Source organism: Danio rerio, chromosome 4 (assembly GCF_052040795.2).
Source record: "Danio rerio strain M-AB ecotype USA chromosome 4, GRCz13ab, whole genome shotgun sequence".
NCBI classification, from domain to species: Eukaryota; Metazoa; Chordata; class Actinopteri; order Cypriniformes; family Danionidae; genus Danio; species Danio rerio.
Window position 1 is genome coordinate 53,640,627 of NC_141024.2, and position 13,685 is coordinate 53,654,311.

Below are 13,685 nucleotides of genomic sequence, written 5' to 3' on the forward strand. Positions count from 1 at the left end.
TTCAATTAACAATATTTTTTTCATATGTTCCTGCTCTCAGCTGTTTCTACTATTTGCTGATGATAAAAAAATTATTAACTGAAGTGACCTTAAATTAGCATTTTGCACTTTAAAAATTTATTTTTGTTCATTCAATTAAGATATTTTATAAAATTAAAAAATGATATATCGGTATCGGTTCGTACTGAAAGCTGCAATATCGGTATCGTATCAGAAGTTAAAATGTTGTATCGGGACATCCCTACATGAGAAAATGTTTTGTATGTTTCATGTAATGTGTGCAACTTTTTGTCCAATTCTGTAGACACAGCAGATTTCAGATGTACAGTTTCTCTCCAGTGTGAATTCTCTTTTGTGTGATTCAGATGTGTTAACTGATTAAACCTCTCGTCACAGTGTGAACACTTGTATGGTCTCTCAAGTGTAAAACGTCTGGTGCAGTTTCAATTTTGTAATAAAAGTCTTCTCACACTCAAAGCACAATTACTCTTTCACACCAGTGTGGATCTTCATGTGTTCATTAAGGTTTGCTGATCGGTTAAAACTCTTCTTACACTGAGTTCATGTGAATGGTTTCTCCCCAGTGTGAGTCTTCATGCGTTTATTAAGGTCTGAAGAGTTACTGAAACTCATCCCACGCCAAAGCTGCGGTCACACTAGAGTTTGAGCATGCAAAATTCTGTTGTATGGTGTTGCGAGAAGGAGCGGGAACAAACAAGATGATTAGACATTAAAAACAGTGTGCGATTGGAACATTTTTTAGAATTTCGGTCCAGAGAGGTCATGTTTTGATCTTCGATTGGTCTCACAGTCAAGTGATGCGATTTCGCAGGTCAGAGTCCGTCAGAGTTTCGTAGTTCATGGTTTCTCTCCGTTGTGGCTTACCATGTGTAGATTAAGGCATGATGATTGGCTGAAAATCTTCCCACACTGAGTGCATGCGTATGGTTTCTCTCCAGTGTGTTTCCTCATGTGTCGATTAAGGTGTGATGAGCAGGTAAAACTCTTCTCACACTCAGTGCATGTGAATGGTTTCTCTCCGGTATGGATCCTCATGTGTAGATTAAGGTGTTCTGATCGGTTGAAACTCTTCCCACACTGAGTGCATGTGAATGGTTTCTCTCCAGTGTGGATCCTCATGTGCTTATTAAGAGATGATGATTGGCTGAAACTGTTCCCACACTGAGTGCATGTGAATGGTTTCTCTCCAGTGTGGATCCTCATGTGTAGATTAAGGGATGATGATATCCTAAAACTCTTCTCACACTGAGTGCACGTGAATGGTTTTTCTCCAGTGTGGATCATCATGTGTTTACTAAGGTTTGATGAGCAGTTGAAACTCTTCCCACACCGAGTGCATGTGAATGGTTTCTCTCCTGCGTGGATCCTCATGTGTAGATTAAGGGATGTTGATAAGCTGAAACTCTTCCCACACTGAGTGCATGTGAATGGTTTCTCTCCAGTGTGGATCCTCATGTGTTTATTAAAAGGTGATAAGTGGCTGAAACTCTTCCCACACTGAGTGCATGTGAATGGTTTCTCTCCAGTGTGGATCCTCATGTGTAGATTAAGGGATGATGATATGCTGAAACTCTTCCCACATTGAGTGCATGTGAATGGTTTCTCTCCGGTGTGGATCCTCATGTGAACCTTAAGTTTGCTTTTGCTTGCCAAAATCTTTCCACACTGAGTGCAGGTGAAACTATTTTTGTCTCTCCTTTTCAATATACCATCAGTCTGTAAATGAGTTTTTTCCTCAATTTTAACATGATGTTCCTCCTCTTTCCTCCTCTCCTTCTCTTCAATTAGGTCTGAAATAAATAAATAAACGTTAGTTTTCATTAAGTCTTAAAAACTCTCATCAAAACACACACACAATGTAATTTTGATGCATGATAAATGTAAAATAAATCAGATCATAGTTTGTTTGGTCCATTAACGTGTACACACTTAAGCAGATTCCAATCATCTTCATTTATCTAGTGTTTTTACAATGTGAATTCTGTCAAAGACACTTAACAAAGAAGTTATAGTAAATTGAAACCGTGTCAGTCCAGTTCTCCAAGTTTCTCATAAAAGTCATTTTGGTCATATTAATAAGACACAGATTTGAAAGCTGTTTGTAGCTGATGCTGATTGGTCAGCTTGTAATGTTGTTTATTGTTTTGAATTTCATTATTTGAATGTGTATTGGTATATGTTTGTTACTAATTTCTTTGTTTCCGGTTGGCTTGAGTGGAAAGTCACATGATTCTCATTGATTGATTTAACCTGCAAGAGTTTGTATGGTCACTCAGGATAGTGAGATCTCAATGCAAGCACCTGTTTAATGCTCCTGCTTATTCTACAGCTGGTTATCAGGCCAACACGGTAAACTAAACATTGTTTTATATATTATTTGTTTATTTTGATGTCCTTTTGATTGTGTTGATTGTGCAGTTTTCACGGTGTTCAATAAATGAAACGCATGGTGGACATCAGTATTTGGAAGCGTGGACTGTTTAATAACCGGCGGGTAGTTACACTGTTAATGGCCTATTTTTATTTGTATATATTTATAATTACAACAAAATGACAGGGAATACTTTTTCATTCTGTGCCTGACTGGTTAACGCATCAGAAAATAAAAGTTCTGAGGTAACAGCCAAACAAACAGCTAAATATTTACCTCTCAGACATGAGACATATCTGTACAACATCTGCATAAAGGCTGGAATGTACACCTTTCCAAAGATGTATAGTAACGAAGTAGAACTACTTCACTACTGTACTTAATTACTAAAAGGCAGTATCTGTACTTTACTGAAGTATTAATTTTTTTTCTCCTACTTACACTTTTACTTCAGTACATATTTTTAATAAGTTTAATACTTCGATAAACTTTTTATGTGCTGCATCGTTACTCGTTACTAGGGGTGTCAAAATGATCGATATTGGAACAAGTTATTACGTACTAAAGTCATTTATCTCCACTGCGCGATGTCGCAATACTAGGACGGAGGTGAGGGTGAGTGAAGGCTGCACAGCACACGAGCCACTATTTCACTATACAGAGAATTGCTGTAAAACTTCATCTCTGCCTCTCTCTCACTTTGTACATTTGACCTGTTGCGCTGGCTTTCCTCTTCTCTTGTCTAAGCGATAATATTGGATCCGGACACAATCGTGCCTTTGGTGCGAGTTTTCTCCAATGTCTATTATGGATTACCTGTGATAACTGCGTATTATTTGTATTAAAGTACTGGCACTAGGGATGTAACAATATTGTAAATACCGTCATACCGCATTAGTAATTGTTTTCAATATTACCGTAGGCGCATGACTCAATAAAACTATATTTCTGAGAAAAGTTTGCTTAGGAAAATGAAGCGAACGGGAGGTAGCGGGAACTACAATTCCCATCAGCCTAGGTGTGGCCATCATTCTTTCCGGTCTGTTGTTACTACAGATCCAGTAACGCGGAGATGGAGTGTGTTGCTAGTAGAGGGGAAGAAAAATGGAAATGATCGAACCTAAAGCGGGTTTTAAATCGGATGTGTGGAAAAAATTCGGTTTCTTTCTAAAAAGATCCGATAAAGGAGAAAAGGTGACAGACAAAGAAAAAAACAGTATGCAGGCACTGCCAGACTATGGTAAAATATAAGTCGGGGAATACGACTAAAAACAGTCATGGTGACTGCAGAACACAGCACACTTGTTAGATTGATGCAGACATTGACTTGTACCATAAAGAGACCTCTATCTCACTCATGGCTTGTCCTCTCAAGTGGTGGAAAGACATTGCACAACGTTACCCACTGCTGTCAACCTTGGCTAAATCATATCTCTCTGTCCCAGAAACCTCAGTCCCAAATGAGAGGGGTTTTTTTTTTCTTCTGTTGCCGGGGACATGCCCAGAGATCCCAGCTTTTACCAGATTATAGTTATATGATAATTTTTCTTAAAAAACCCATCTCTATCTAAGTGAGTGAGTGATTAAATGGTGAATGTGATGAGTTTTCAACAATACTAAATTTAAACTTTATTTTTTTTTAATATGGTTTAATAGTTTTTTGTTATTAAAATTGAAAAATTGAAGTTCTTGTTTCGAAACTTACAGATAGATGGCTAATTTGTATGTCATTGATATGTTCAGTGCTAAGGTAAATAAACACTTTTGGCACTTTTTTCGAGTCTTAGTAGTTTTAAGTAGTTTTGTTTTTCCTGTAAATTATTCAATAAATACCGTATCGTGCCATTCATACCAAGGTATTATCGTACCATGAAATTCTAATACAGTTACATCCCTAACTGGCACTCTTGCTAATTGTATTAATATTTATCACTGAGGGGTTCATAATTATGTTTCAGTGTATTACGGTACTGTAGTGATGACATCATGTTGTTTACGTGTTTAACGTCTAGGGCTGCAACTAATGATTATTTTAATTGATCAATTAATCTGTTGATTATTTTTTCGATTATTCCGATAAAAAAAAAGCCCTTTCCAACCCTTTATTCAAAAAAGCTCATGCCTATAATAATAATAATAATAATAATAATAAACTGTTTTCAATCCAAATATGTAAATGTTTTTAAATGAAGATACTTACTAGACACATGAAATTCCATAAGAAATCACTTAACCTCAAACTTTAATGATAGTTTGCTTAAAACAAGCTAATTATTTGCCAATGGGGTGAGAAAATTGATCTTAATAAGATATAATCTCAAACAGCATCACTTCGTTTTCTCATGCTATTTTTCTTGTCTGGTCTTGATGTAAGATTTTTTTAGATATATGAACTGGAAACGAGACAAAATGATTAAGAAAGAAAAGTTTTCTGCAGTGCAGCTATACATGACAACAGATGGAAAAATTAATGATCCAAAAAAGATAACATTCACACACTTGCTCATCATGCCATCAACTACCTGATATTCCAATTCACATAAACTCATTCATAAAAGCAGAACACACAGGATTCAGCCGGTTCATTCATAAGTTACTCCAAAAATACATGCAAGTAAGTGTTTGGTGAACTTAGAAAAGCCTAGATTCAACTTTATAATTACTTTCACTATGTGTAATGTGTATCTGATATAAATAAAACACATCAGCAAATTATATTTGAATGGATTGTTAGACTTTCTTGTGTGTTTTACAAACTCTAAATGTATTGTTTTACTAGTACTTGTATGTATTTACATATCTAAAGCATAAATGAAGTATTAGGCAGTTAAAATGCTGCATAATTGTGATAATATGACACGTTTCAGCGGAGTTAAGATGGTTTTGTTTTCGTAAAAAAAAGCAGCACTTTTCCAACAGTCCCTTACTGAGAGCTCTCCTCACCGCAAGCTCTTTGGCTCAGCGCATATTGCAACTGCTTAAACGGAGCAGTGCTCGTAATGTCGAGCAAAAAAATAAATAAAAAAGACAGCTGTGAAACATAACCTGCTTTGTCTTTTTGTAGGAAACACAGTTTAGATCTTTATAGGGTAAGAGTTTTTTGTGTTAATGCCGTCTATCAGTGTCAGGAATACCGAAAACAAAACCTGCTGAACCCCACTGTCTTTCTCTGGCTCAGCTCCAGACACAAAGAAACCAGCACCAGGGACTTTGTAGAATTCTGTAGTGATTCTTCCGCATCATCCCTGTCTTCTTGAGGCGCTGAACTCTGTATCAGTGCGCGAGAGACGGAGAGAGGCCTTGTTCAGTCCGCTCCGCGTTCTTTTTTTTCTTATCAAATGTCTCCTGGTCGCGCGACACAACGAATCGATTATGAAATTCGTTGCCAACGCTTTTAATAATCTATTTTTATCGATTTAATCGATTCGTTGTTGCAGCTCTAGTCTCCACGTTATACTGTTGATAAACAGAAGTGTTACCGTCTCGTGTTCATGATGTACAGAGAGAGCATGTGAAAGTGAGTAATAAAAGACGCTGATGAAACGATTTGTTCTGTCTAGTGCTTAAGCTACGCACTCCAAGCTCAACAGGTTATGGGCCCCAGGCAGCGAGACTAGCGATCATTTTCAAGAAAGCAAAGTTAACGCGATGTATTCAGGTGCAAAGTTAGCAAAGATGGTAAGCAGAGCGGGAGGATATCTAGCGCCGCAGTTTATGTTCGATGGATCAGAATAAAAATTTGATCTATGGGAGACGAGATTTCTAGGATATTTACACACTCTGAAGCTAAAAGAAACTATATTACATCAGCCTACTGATGCTGAAGCGGAGCAACTACATGAGGACAGGCGGAAGAACACTGATTGTTATGCTGAACTGATCGATGATAAAAGCCGTTCACTGGTAAGACACAATGCTGCCGATGACAGGAGAAAAGCCCTAAAAATACTGATTGCATTATTCAGGCAAAAGTAAACCACGCATAATAAACATGTACACAGCATTGACTCAGCTGCATGAGTGACAGTGAGAGCGTTACAGACTATTTGATACGAGCAGAAAACAACTTTACAGCTCTAAGAAATGCTGGAGAATTAATGAGTGATGGACTACCCATAGCGATGGTTCTCCGAGGACTACCGGATTCGTTTAAGCCACTAGCCATCCACATAACACAAAATGAAGACGATGTCACGTTTACAGTAAAGAAGTAAAGTAAAGGAGACTCCGAGTTTATGAGGAGACAGAGAAAATGAAAGTTGCAACTACAGACAATGTGATGAAGACCTGCACGAGACAAGGGCAAAGCTTTTACAAACCCCACACAAAAGATAGAAAAGATGAAGATATAAATATAATATGCTACAAATGTTTTTATTGTTTTTGTTTATTTTATATGGCACCAGTGCTCAAGGACGCTTTACAGACAGTAAAAAAAACAAGAAAAGCAAAAACCTTAAGAAGGTAGAGAAAAGGGAGACTAATAATACAACTAATATTAATAACATAGCAATAACTCCTCTCACTCTAAACTTTACCTTTTAGAGCTTATTCTTGTTGGCGCAATATGGGTTTATTACATGTAGGCTATGAATCAGATTATGAAGAATGATTAAAAACATGCTTTTTCTTCGTTGCATCCTATCCGTAAGGTGTTTTATTTATTTATTTATTTATTTATTTATTGAATTTTTTTAATAAAAGAAAAACAAACAAGCCCTACAAATAGCTTCATCCAAAGTATTGGTTCGCCTTTCTCGTTCGGCACGAATCCAAAATGTTCCCAAATTGGCAATGTAACAGGTTTTCCAACGAGTTTCATGGCTGAATTTGAACTCGCTGAATCGCCTTTAACATTATATTCATAAATGTAGTCCTTGGCAACATTTGTGACAAAAAAAAAGAAGCCCGGCACTCTTTTTTATGTCGCTGGAAAACGACCGAATCAGCTGGTGTGCGCGAGTCGTGTTGCTGTCATATTCAAGATCTGTACAGTAATACAGCTCTGGATGTAACAGCGACCACAAGTCTCCTTCATCATTAAAAGTTTGCCATAGTCACCTTGACAACCCAAACACTGCTGTCACCTTAACAGAAACCCTGCAGTGCTTTCATTTGATTGAAGAATAAAAAAGACGAGACTGAAGTAAAACGCTTTTTCCCGCTCGAGCACACAGCACGCAACAGCAAAACACTCGCGGTCGTTAGTAAACCATTTAACAGATGCCCCTTATGCTGACAAACTTTAAAAATATATAAAGTATTTTTTTTTTATTGTTTAACTGATAACATTAATCGGTTACAAATGCACTCTTTCGGTTAACGGTTATTTTGAGGATTCCTATAATTAAACTGCATGTGCAGGCTCAGAATTTTTTTTCCCCTCAGGGCCGCACGCCGGAGATCCGGCATGGTGCCAGAATACTTTAAGCAAACAGTCACACTACTTGCTCTACATACAGGTGTTAATGACTATACATACAAAGAAAAATAATACAATTATAAAATATGACTTTGCAACATCAAGGATTTGGCATAGGCCAGTTTAAGATTCTGACGGAATGATAAACTAAAATAAATTTTCTTCTCAGAAACTTATAAAATATTTTGGAGCAGTAAACATGTCAGGCTAAATCATTCAAATGAATCACAGATTTATTAAAAAGGCACAGCAGAAAATGTTGGCGGTTTGTAAAACATTGACTTTTCCAAACAGCGGTAAACCTTGAACATGGTTATCGCCCCATGCCATGCCTAAGAAGCATAACTCTGATTTTAGGATCTGAAAATTAATTCTTTAAAAAAGTTTCAAGCAAAAAGATTCCAATGGCGCCGCCTGCTGGTGTATAAAGAATATGGTCTATAATCTCAGACTGTTCAATGTTTTATAACAACTAATTATTTGAGTGTCCATTTCATTTAGCATATTTAATATTGGGGGCATCCACATTTTTTTACATACTTTAAACCAGGGTTTCTGTGGGTTTTACTAAGTTAAATGTAAGACTTCTTAAGACATTTTTAAGACCATTATAAATGAAATTTTAGACTCATAAAGAGCTAAAGGCTAAAGAACTTTTCATATGGCCCAGATCGAAAAGGTTTTTATTCGCCCCATCAAACAAATATTAAAAGTGAATACATTTAATAATACAATAATAAATTAATAATATATTTTTTTATATATTTTAGATATTTCTTAAAAAAAAATATATATATTGTGTAAAAACAAGCCAGCTCAACTTGTATTCCAACATAAACTTTCTTTATAATAAAAAAATGAACAAATGTTTTAATAGTTTTAAAACATTATAATAAACTATATCTATGCACAACAATATGTCCATGTCGATGTCCTCAGCAGTAAATCCATGGAGCACGTTTAAACAAATGTTATTGTAAGTAAAATAATTAAACCATTATGATAAATAAGGTTAAAAAAAGTTTTTTAATAAAAAGTTTAAAGATTTATTTAGGTGGATTGTAGGTGATTGTATGGGTTTTGGCCAGACTGAGTAACAAAACAAGAACAAAGTTAAATAAAGACTTGTTTAAAAAAAATTATAAATTTGTTTAAAAAGATTTAAGACCTCCAACACAATATTTCAGTAAATTTAAGACTTTTTAAGGCTTAAAATTTTGAGTCTTCTATGAGAATACTGTTGGTCAAGTATCGCCAGCTCAGTTAAACCTTTTTAAATGTATTGTTTTTATTTATTTTATATAGTGCCAGTGCTCAATGACGCTTTACAAACAGTAGGAGAACAAGAAAAGCAATAACCTTAAGCAGGTAGAGAAAATGGGAGACTATTAATACATAAAAGAAAGACAAAAGACATGAGAACAAGAGACAAAAGAAACTTTTTTTCGGTCTTCCAATGAGTGCTTGTGTGCATTTAGAAGAACTAGGCAGCACACTCAGGGCTGCAAGATGGGTTTAATTTATTATTCCTATTATTAAAATATATCTGAATGAGGATCAACTAACTGAGTTGGTGTTTGAGAGTGAAAACCAACCTGTTTGTTCCTGCAGATCTTCCTGTTTGACTGTGAATGTTTCTTCAATCTTCACATCTTCACTCTCCTCTTTAATAAACGCCATCTTTATAACAGTGTGGAGATCAGTCGCTTCAGCAGGAGTTTTTCTCTGTGTTTGGACACTTTATCCTGTTTAAAATGAACAAAACAATAAAAATGTCCTGTTTAAAATAAATAAAACAATGAAGAGAAACAAAATAACTTCTCTTCAACACTTGCTTCAACAGTTTCTATTAATGAGAGTAATTAACAAAAAGAGATCAGGTAAAACGTTTCTTTAAAACAGTGGTTCTCAAAGTGAGGGTCGGGACCCCCTGAGGGGTCGTAAAGGTAAAGTTGGTCTTATATTATATTATATAAAATTAATAAAACAATGAACAGAAACAAAATTCAACACTTGCTTCAACATTTTCTATTAATGAGAGTAATTAACAAAAAGAAATCAGGTAAAACTTTCTTTAAAACAGTGGTTCTCAAAGTGAGGGGTCATAGAGGTATTGTTGGTTTTATATTCACACATTCGTTTATTTAGAATTCTCTATATTGTTTACCATGTTACTTTGAATATTCGATCGGAATTAGCATGCAAGTGTAACTTGAAAACAACATTAACACTGTTTATTTGACTGTGAACAATGTTGCACTTTGATTGTCATTGGCTGCTAATATGATTTCCCTATTTAGATCTTGCAAATAATACTTTTCTGAAATTATATTATTAAGGGCAAAGTCAGAATGTGCGAATATAAAACCAACCTATCTCTATGAAATGGAGTACTAGTTTTAATCAGCTCTTTTGTGGCTATTGTTTGAATACTTTTCTGAAATTATATTATTAAGGGGAAAGTCTGAATATCTGAATATAAAACCAACTTTACCTTTATAGATAATTGAGGTGAAGTTGGTTTTATATTTGGGTATTCAGACATTCCCCTTAATAATAAAATTTCCTAAATGTATTCTTTGCAAACTCTTTGCAAAAAATATGGAAATCATATTAGCAGCTAATAATTACCAAAGTACAGCATTGGTTACAGTCAATTAGATAGTGCTAATGTTGTTTAGAAGTCATACTTGCATGCTAATTCTGACCGAATATTTTCAGTAACATGGTAAACAATACAGAGACTGCTAAATAAATGAATGTGGGGGTCGCAGGTTACTATAGAAGTAAAGCTGGTTTTATATTCACACATTCAGACTTTCCCCTTAATAATATAATTTCATAAAAGTATTATTTTCAAACTCTAAACAGTAAAATCATATTAGCAGCAAATGACTATCAAAGTACAACATTGTTCACAGTCAAATAAACAGTGTTAATGCTGTTTTCAAGTCATACTGCATGCAAATTCCGATCGAATATTCAAAGTAACATGGTAAACAATATAGAGACTTCTAAATGAACGAATGTGTGAATATAAAACCAACTTTACCTCTATCAGGTTACTGGCATTATAGAGGTAAAGATAAAGGTAAAGTTGGTTTTATATTTGCACATTCAGACTTTCCTTTTAATAAATTATTTTAATAAAAGTATTATTAGCAAACTTTTAATAGTAAAATCATAATAGCAGCCGATGACTATCAAAGCACATTGTTCACAGTCAAATAAACAGTGTTAATGTTGAATTCAAGTCATACTGGCAGGCTAACTCTGATGACATATTCAAAGTAACAGGGTAAACAATATAGAGACTTCTAAATGAACAAATGTGTGAATATAAAACCAACTTTACCTCTATTTTAAAGCTCGCATTACACACTTTTCTGTTTCAAACAAAAGCCCTCGGTTACTAAGAATAAAATAGTACTACGCTGTATAAAGGGTTAAAATAATATTTCCAACAGCAGGTACACAATGTAGCATCGGATGAAAAACATGAAACTTTAATTAAATCGTGTTATATCCGTAAACATTTAAAAACAAACCTTTCTCCAGTTGAATCAAAGCGCTGAAGCGGCGCCGCCTGATGACGTCACACACCACGCCAAAATAAAAGTATTTTTTGTTTAGCTTTTTTTGCCCCTTACTGTTGCAGTCATGACTTATTGATACATTTCTCCCTTGTTTTTCACTCTATACTATTTCTGCTCTCTCTCTCTCTCACACACACATTTCACATTTTAGGTACTTTATTGGCATGACAAATAACTGTACATTCATATTGCATACGTACAAACAAGACAGTAGTGCAAACAAATATGGATATAAAATATAATACAGAAAAAACACAGAAATAAATAAAATAAAAATAGATAAATAAAAATAAAAAGATTGATCAAATAAAAAATATTATTAAAAATTTAAATAGATTAGATCTCTCTCACAAACACACACTTTAGTATTTAAAGTTGATAATTTTTTTTAGTTAAACATTTTAAGACAATTTTGAGAAACTTATTTTAATCCAGTTCATGATGACTTGCATGTCTACAACACATTACTTCCTATTAATATCTAAGTCCGAATCTCATCCTCATAATTATGACCCCTTATTTTCTTTTCTATTTTTACAACTTTATAGGCCTATATAGGGTTTCTTATTGTTTCAAATGAATTGTCATCTCTTATTAGCTGTGTTCCACGTTTTCTGCCATTCTTTAGCAATATCTTCAGTAATAATATTTCATTTACCCTTACTACCTGTTTGAGTTTCTTCTGCTGAATGCAAATGAAGAGAATAGGCTACAGGGTCAAAAAGCAGCCACTATAAGGTTCAACAGCTCCTACTTTGGACATGGCTGATTTTTTCAACATTTTCTGGCACACAAAATGTTGTTGGAACTCGATTACAATTGAACCACTAAAGTCACTGTCACAGGTTTTGACAATGTTTTTGGTTACTTTTCCAGAAAAACCACTGTCAAACCAAGCATCTCTGGACTCTTGCTGTCTATGACAGATGAAGGAGCTCTCTGATTTCATCTAAAGTGTCTTCATTTGCATTCTGAAGATGACCAAAGTTCTCAGGGGATTGAAACAAAAGGTAGAGGGACAATCGTTCTCGAGAGCCACATCGCACTGTTTTTTTATTTATTTATTTATTAATTTTTTTTATTGCAATAACAACTGGCCATTACAACAAACAGAAATACAGAAACTGATACTCGTGTGATATTACGCATATATTCATTCATTTTCTTTATAGCTTAGTCCTTTTATTAATCAGGGGTCACCATAGTGGAATGAACTGCCAACTTATCCAGCAGCACATGCTTTACACAGCGGATGCCCTTCCAGCTGCAACCCGTTACTGGGAAACATGCATACACACTCATTCACACACATCGCATGTCTATGGACTTTGTGAAAACCAGAGCATCCGGAGGAAACGCACGCAAACACAGTGAGAACATGCAAACTCCACACAGAAATGCCAACTGACCCAGTTGAGGCTCGAACCAGCAACCTTCTTGCTGTGAGGTGATCATGCTACCCACTGCACCACTGTGACGCCTCACATCTGTGTCTTTATTTGAGGTATTAAACTGGTATTGGTGAAGAACTATGCTTACTAAAAGGCACCATTCAGATGTAATAATCTGGGCAATCAAGCATGTATTGTTATAGACACCTTTGCTTATGTGTCTTAAGAGATGAAAGGCAGGTCCTGTTCATGCAATATGCTTTAGGCTATCAAGTTGGTATTGGCATGAACAGCTATACCTGTTAACAGGTTTCTTATATGTAAAACAATCCTATTCAGTTAATGGTCTGGCCTATTAGCCAGCTATTAATAAAGACGACTGCACATGATGATGAGCCATTTATTTAAATGAATATGTGACACAGATATTTAAAATTCATTGTTGCAAACAAGTTACAGGAGTAAGTGCAGTTGTTGTTTTATGTGATGTTCACCACTGTAATTACACCATAGTGAAACAGAAGTCTGAGAAATGCTGTAGTTGGTGTAGGTGGAGCAGGTTAATCACATTAAAAGTTATGCATTGTGTAGTTGAGAAAGTAAACTCTTGTCATTGAATTACCCTGTATAAACTGCCTATACAATAATTTAACTTGTGATGTAATTATTTTCTAATTATAAATATATAGATGCATGACAGATTTGATAGTGGACTCTACAAAGGTAAGACCAAAGCTTGAAATCGCATCACGTAAGTGCATGAGACCAATAGAAGATCAAAACATGAGCTATATGGAGCAATCAGTCGCTTTTAGTATCGTCTAATCATATTGTTTAATCCCACCCTTTTTTGCAGCACTGTACGAAAGAATTTTGCAAGCACA

General features: G+C 35.1%; 1 protein-coding gene across 2 annotated transcripts; it reads right to left on the bottom strand.

Moving 5' to 3' along the window:
- Nucleotides 1-11,402, bottom strand: LOC137490934 (uncharacterized). Of its 2 annotated transcripts, none has more exons than XM_087249212.2 (3): nucleotides 11,363-11,402; nucleotides 9,410-9,559; nucleotides 1-1,811 (listed from the first exon to the last, which is right to left on the bottom strand). In XM_087249212.2, exons 2-3 carry the CDS (start codon nucleotides 9,492-9,494, stop codon nucleotides 859-861), a joined length of 1,038 nt encoding a protein of 345 aa, XP_087105338.1. In that variant the 5' UTR covers nucleotides 9,495-9,559; nucleotides 11,363-11,402; the 3' UTR covers nucleotides 1-858. The 2 variants fall into 2 exon arrangements, with proteins under 2 accessions (XP_087105338.1, XP_088506772.1); XM_088650646.1 differs by having other exon boundaries at nucleotides 9,410-9,591.
- Nucleotides 11,403-13,685: the final 2,283 nt, after the last annotated feature.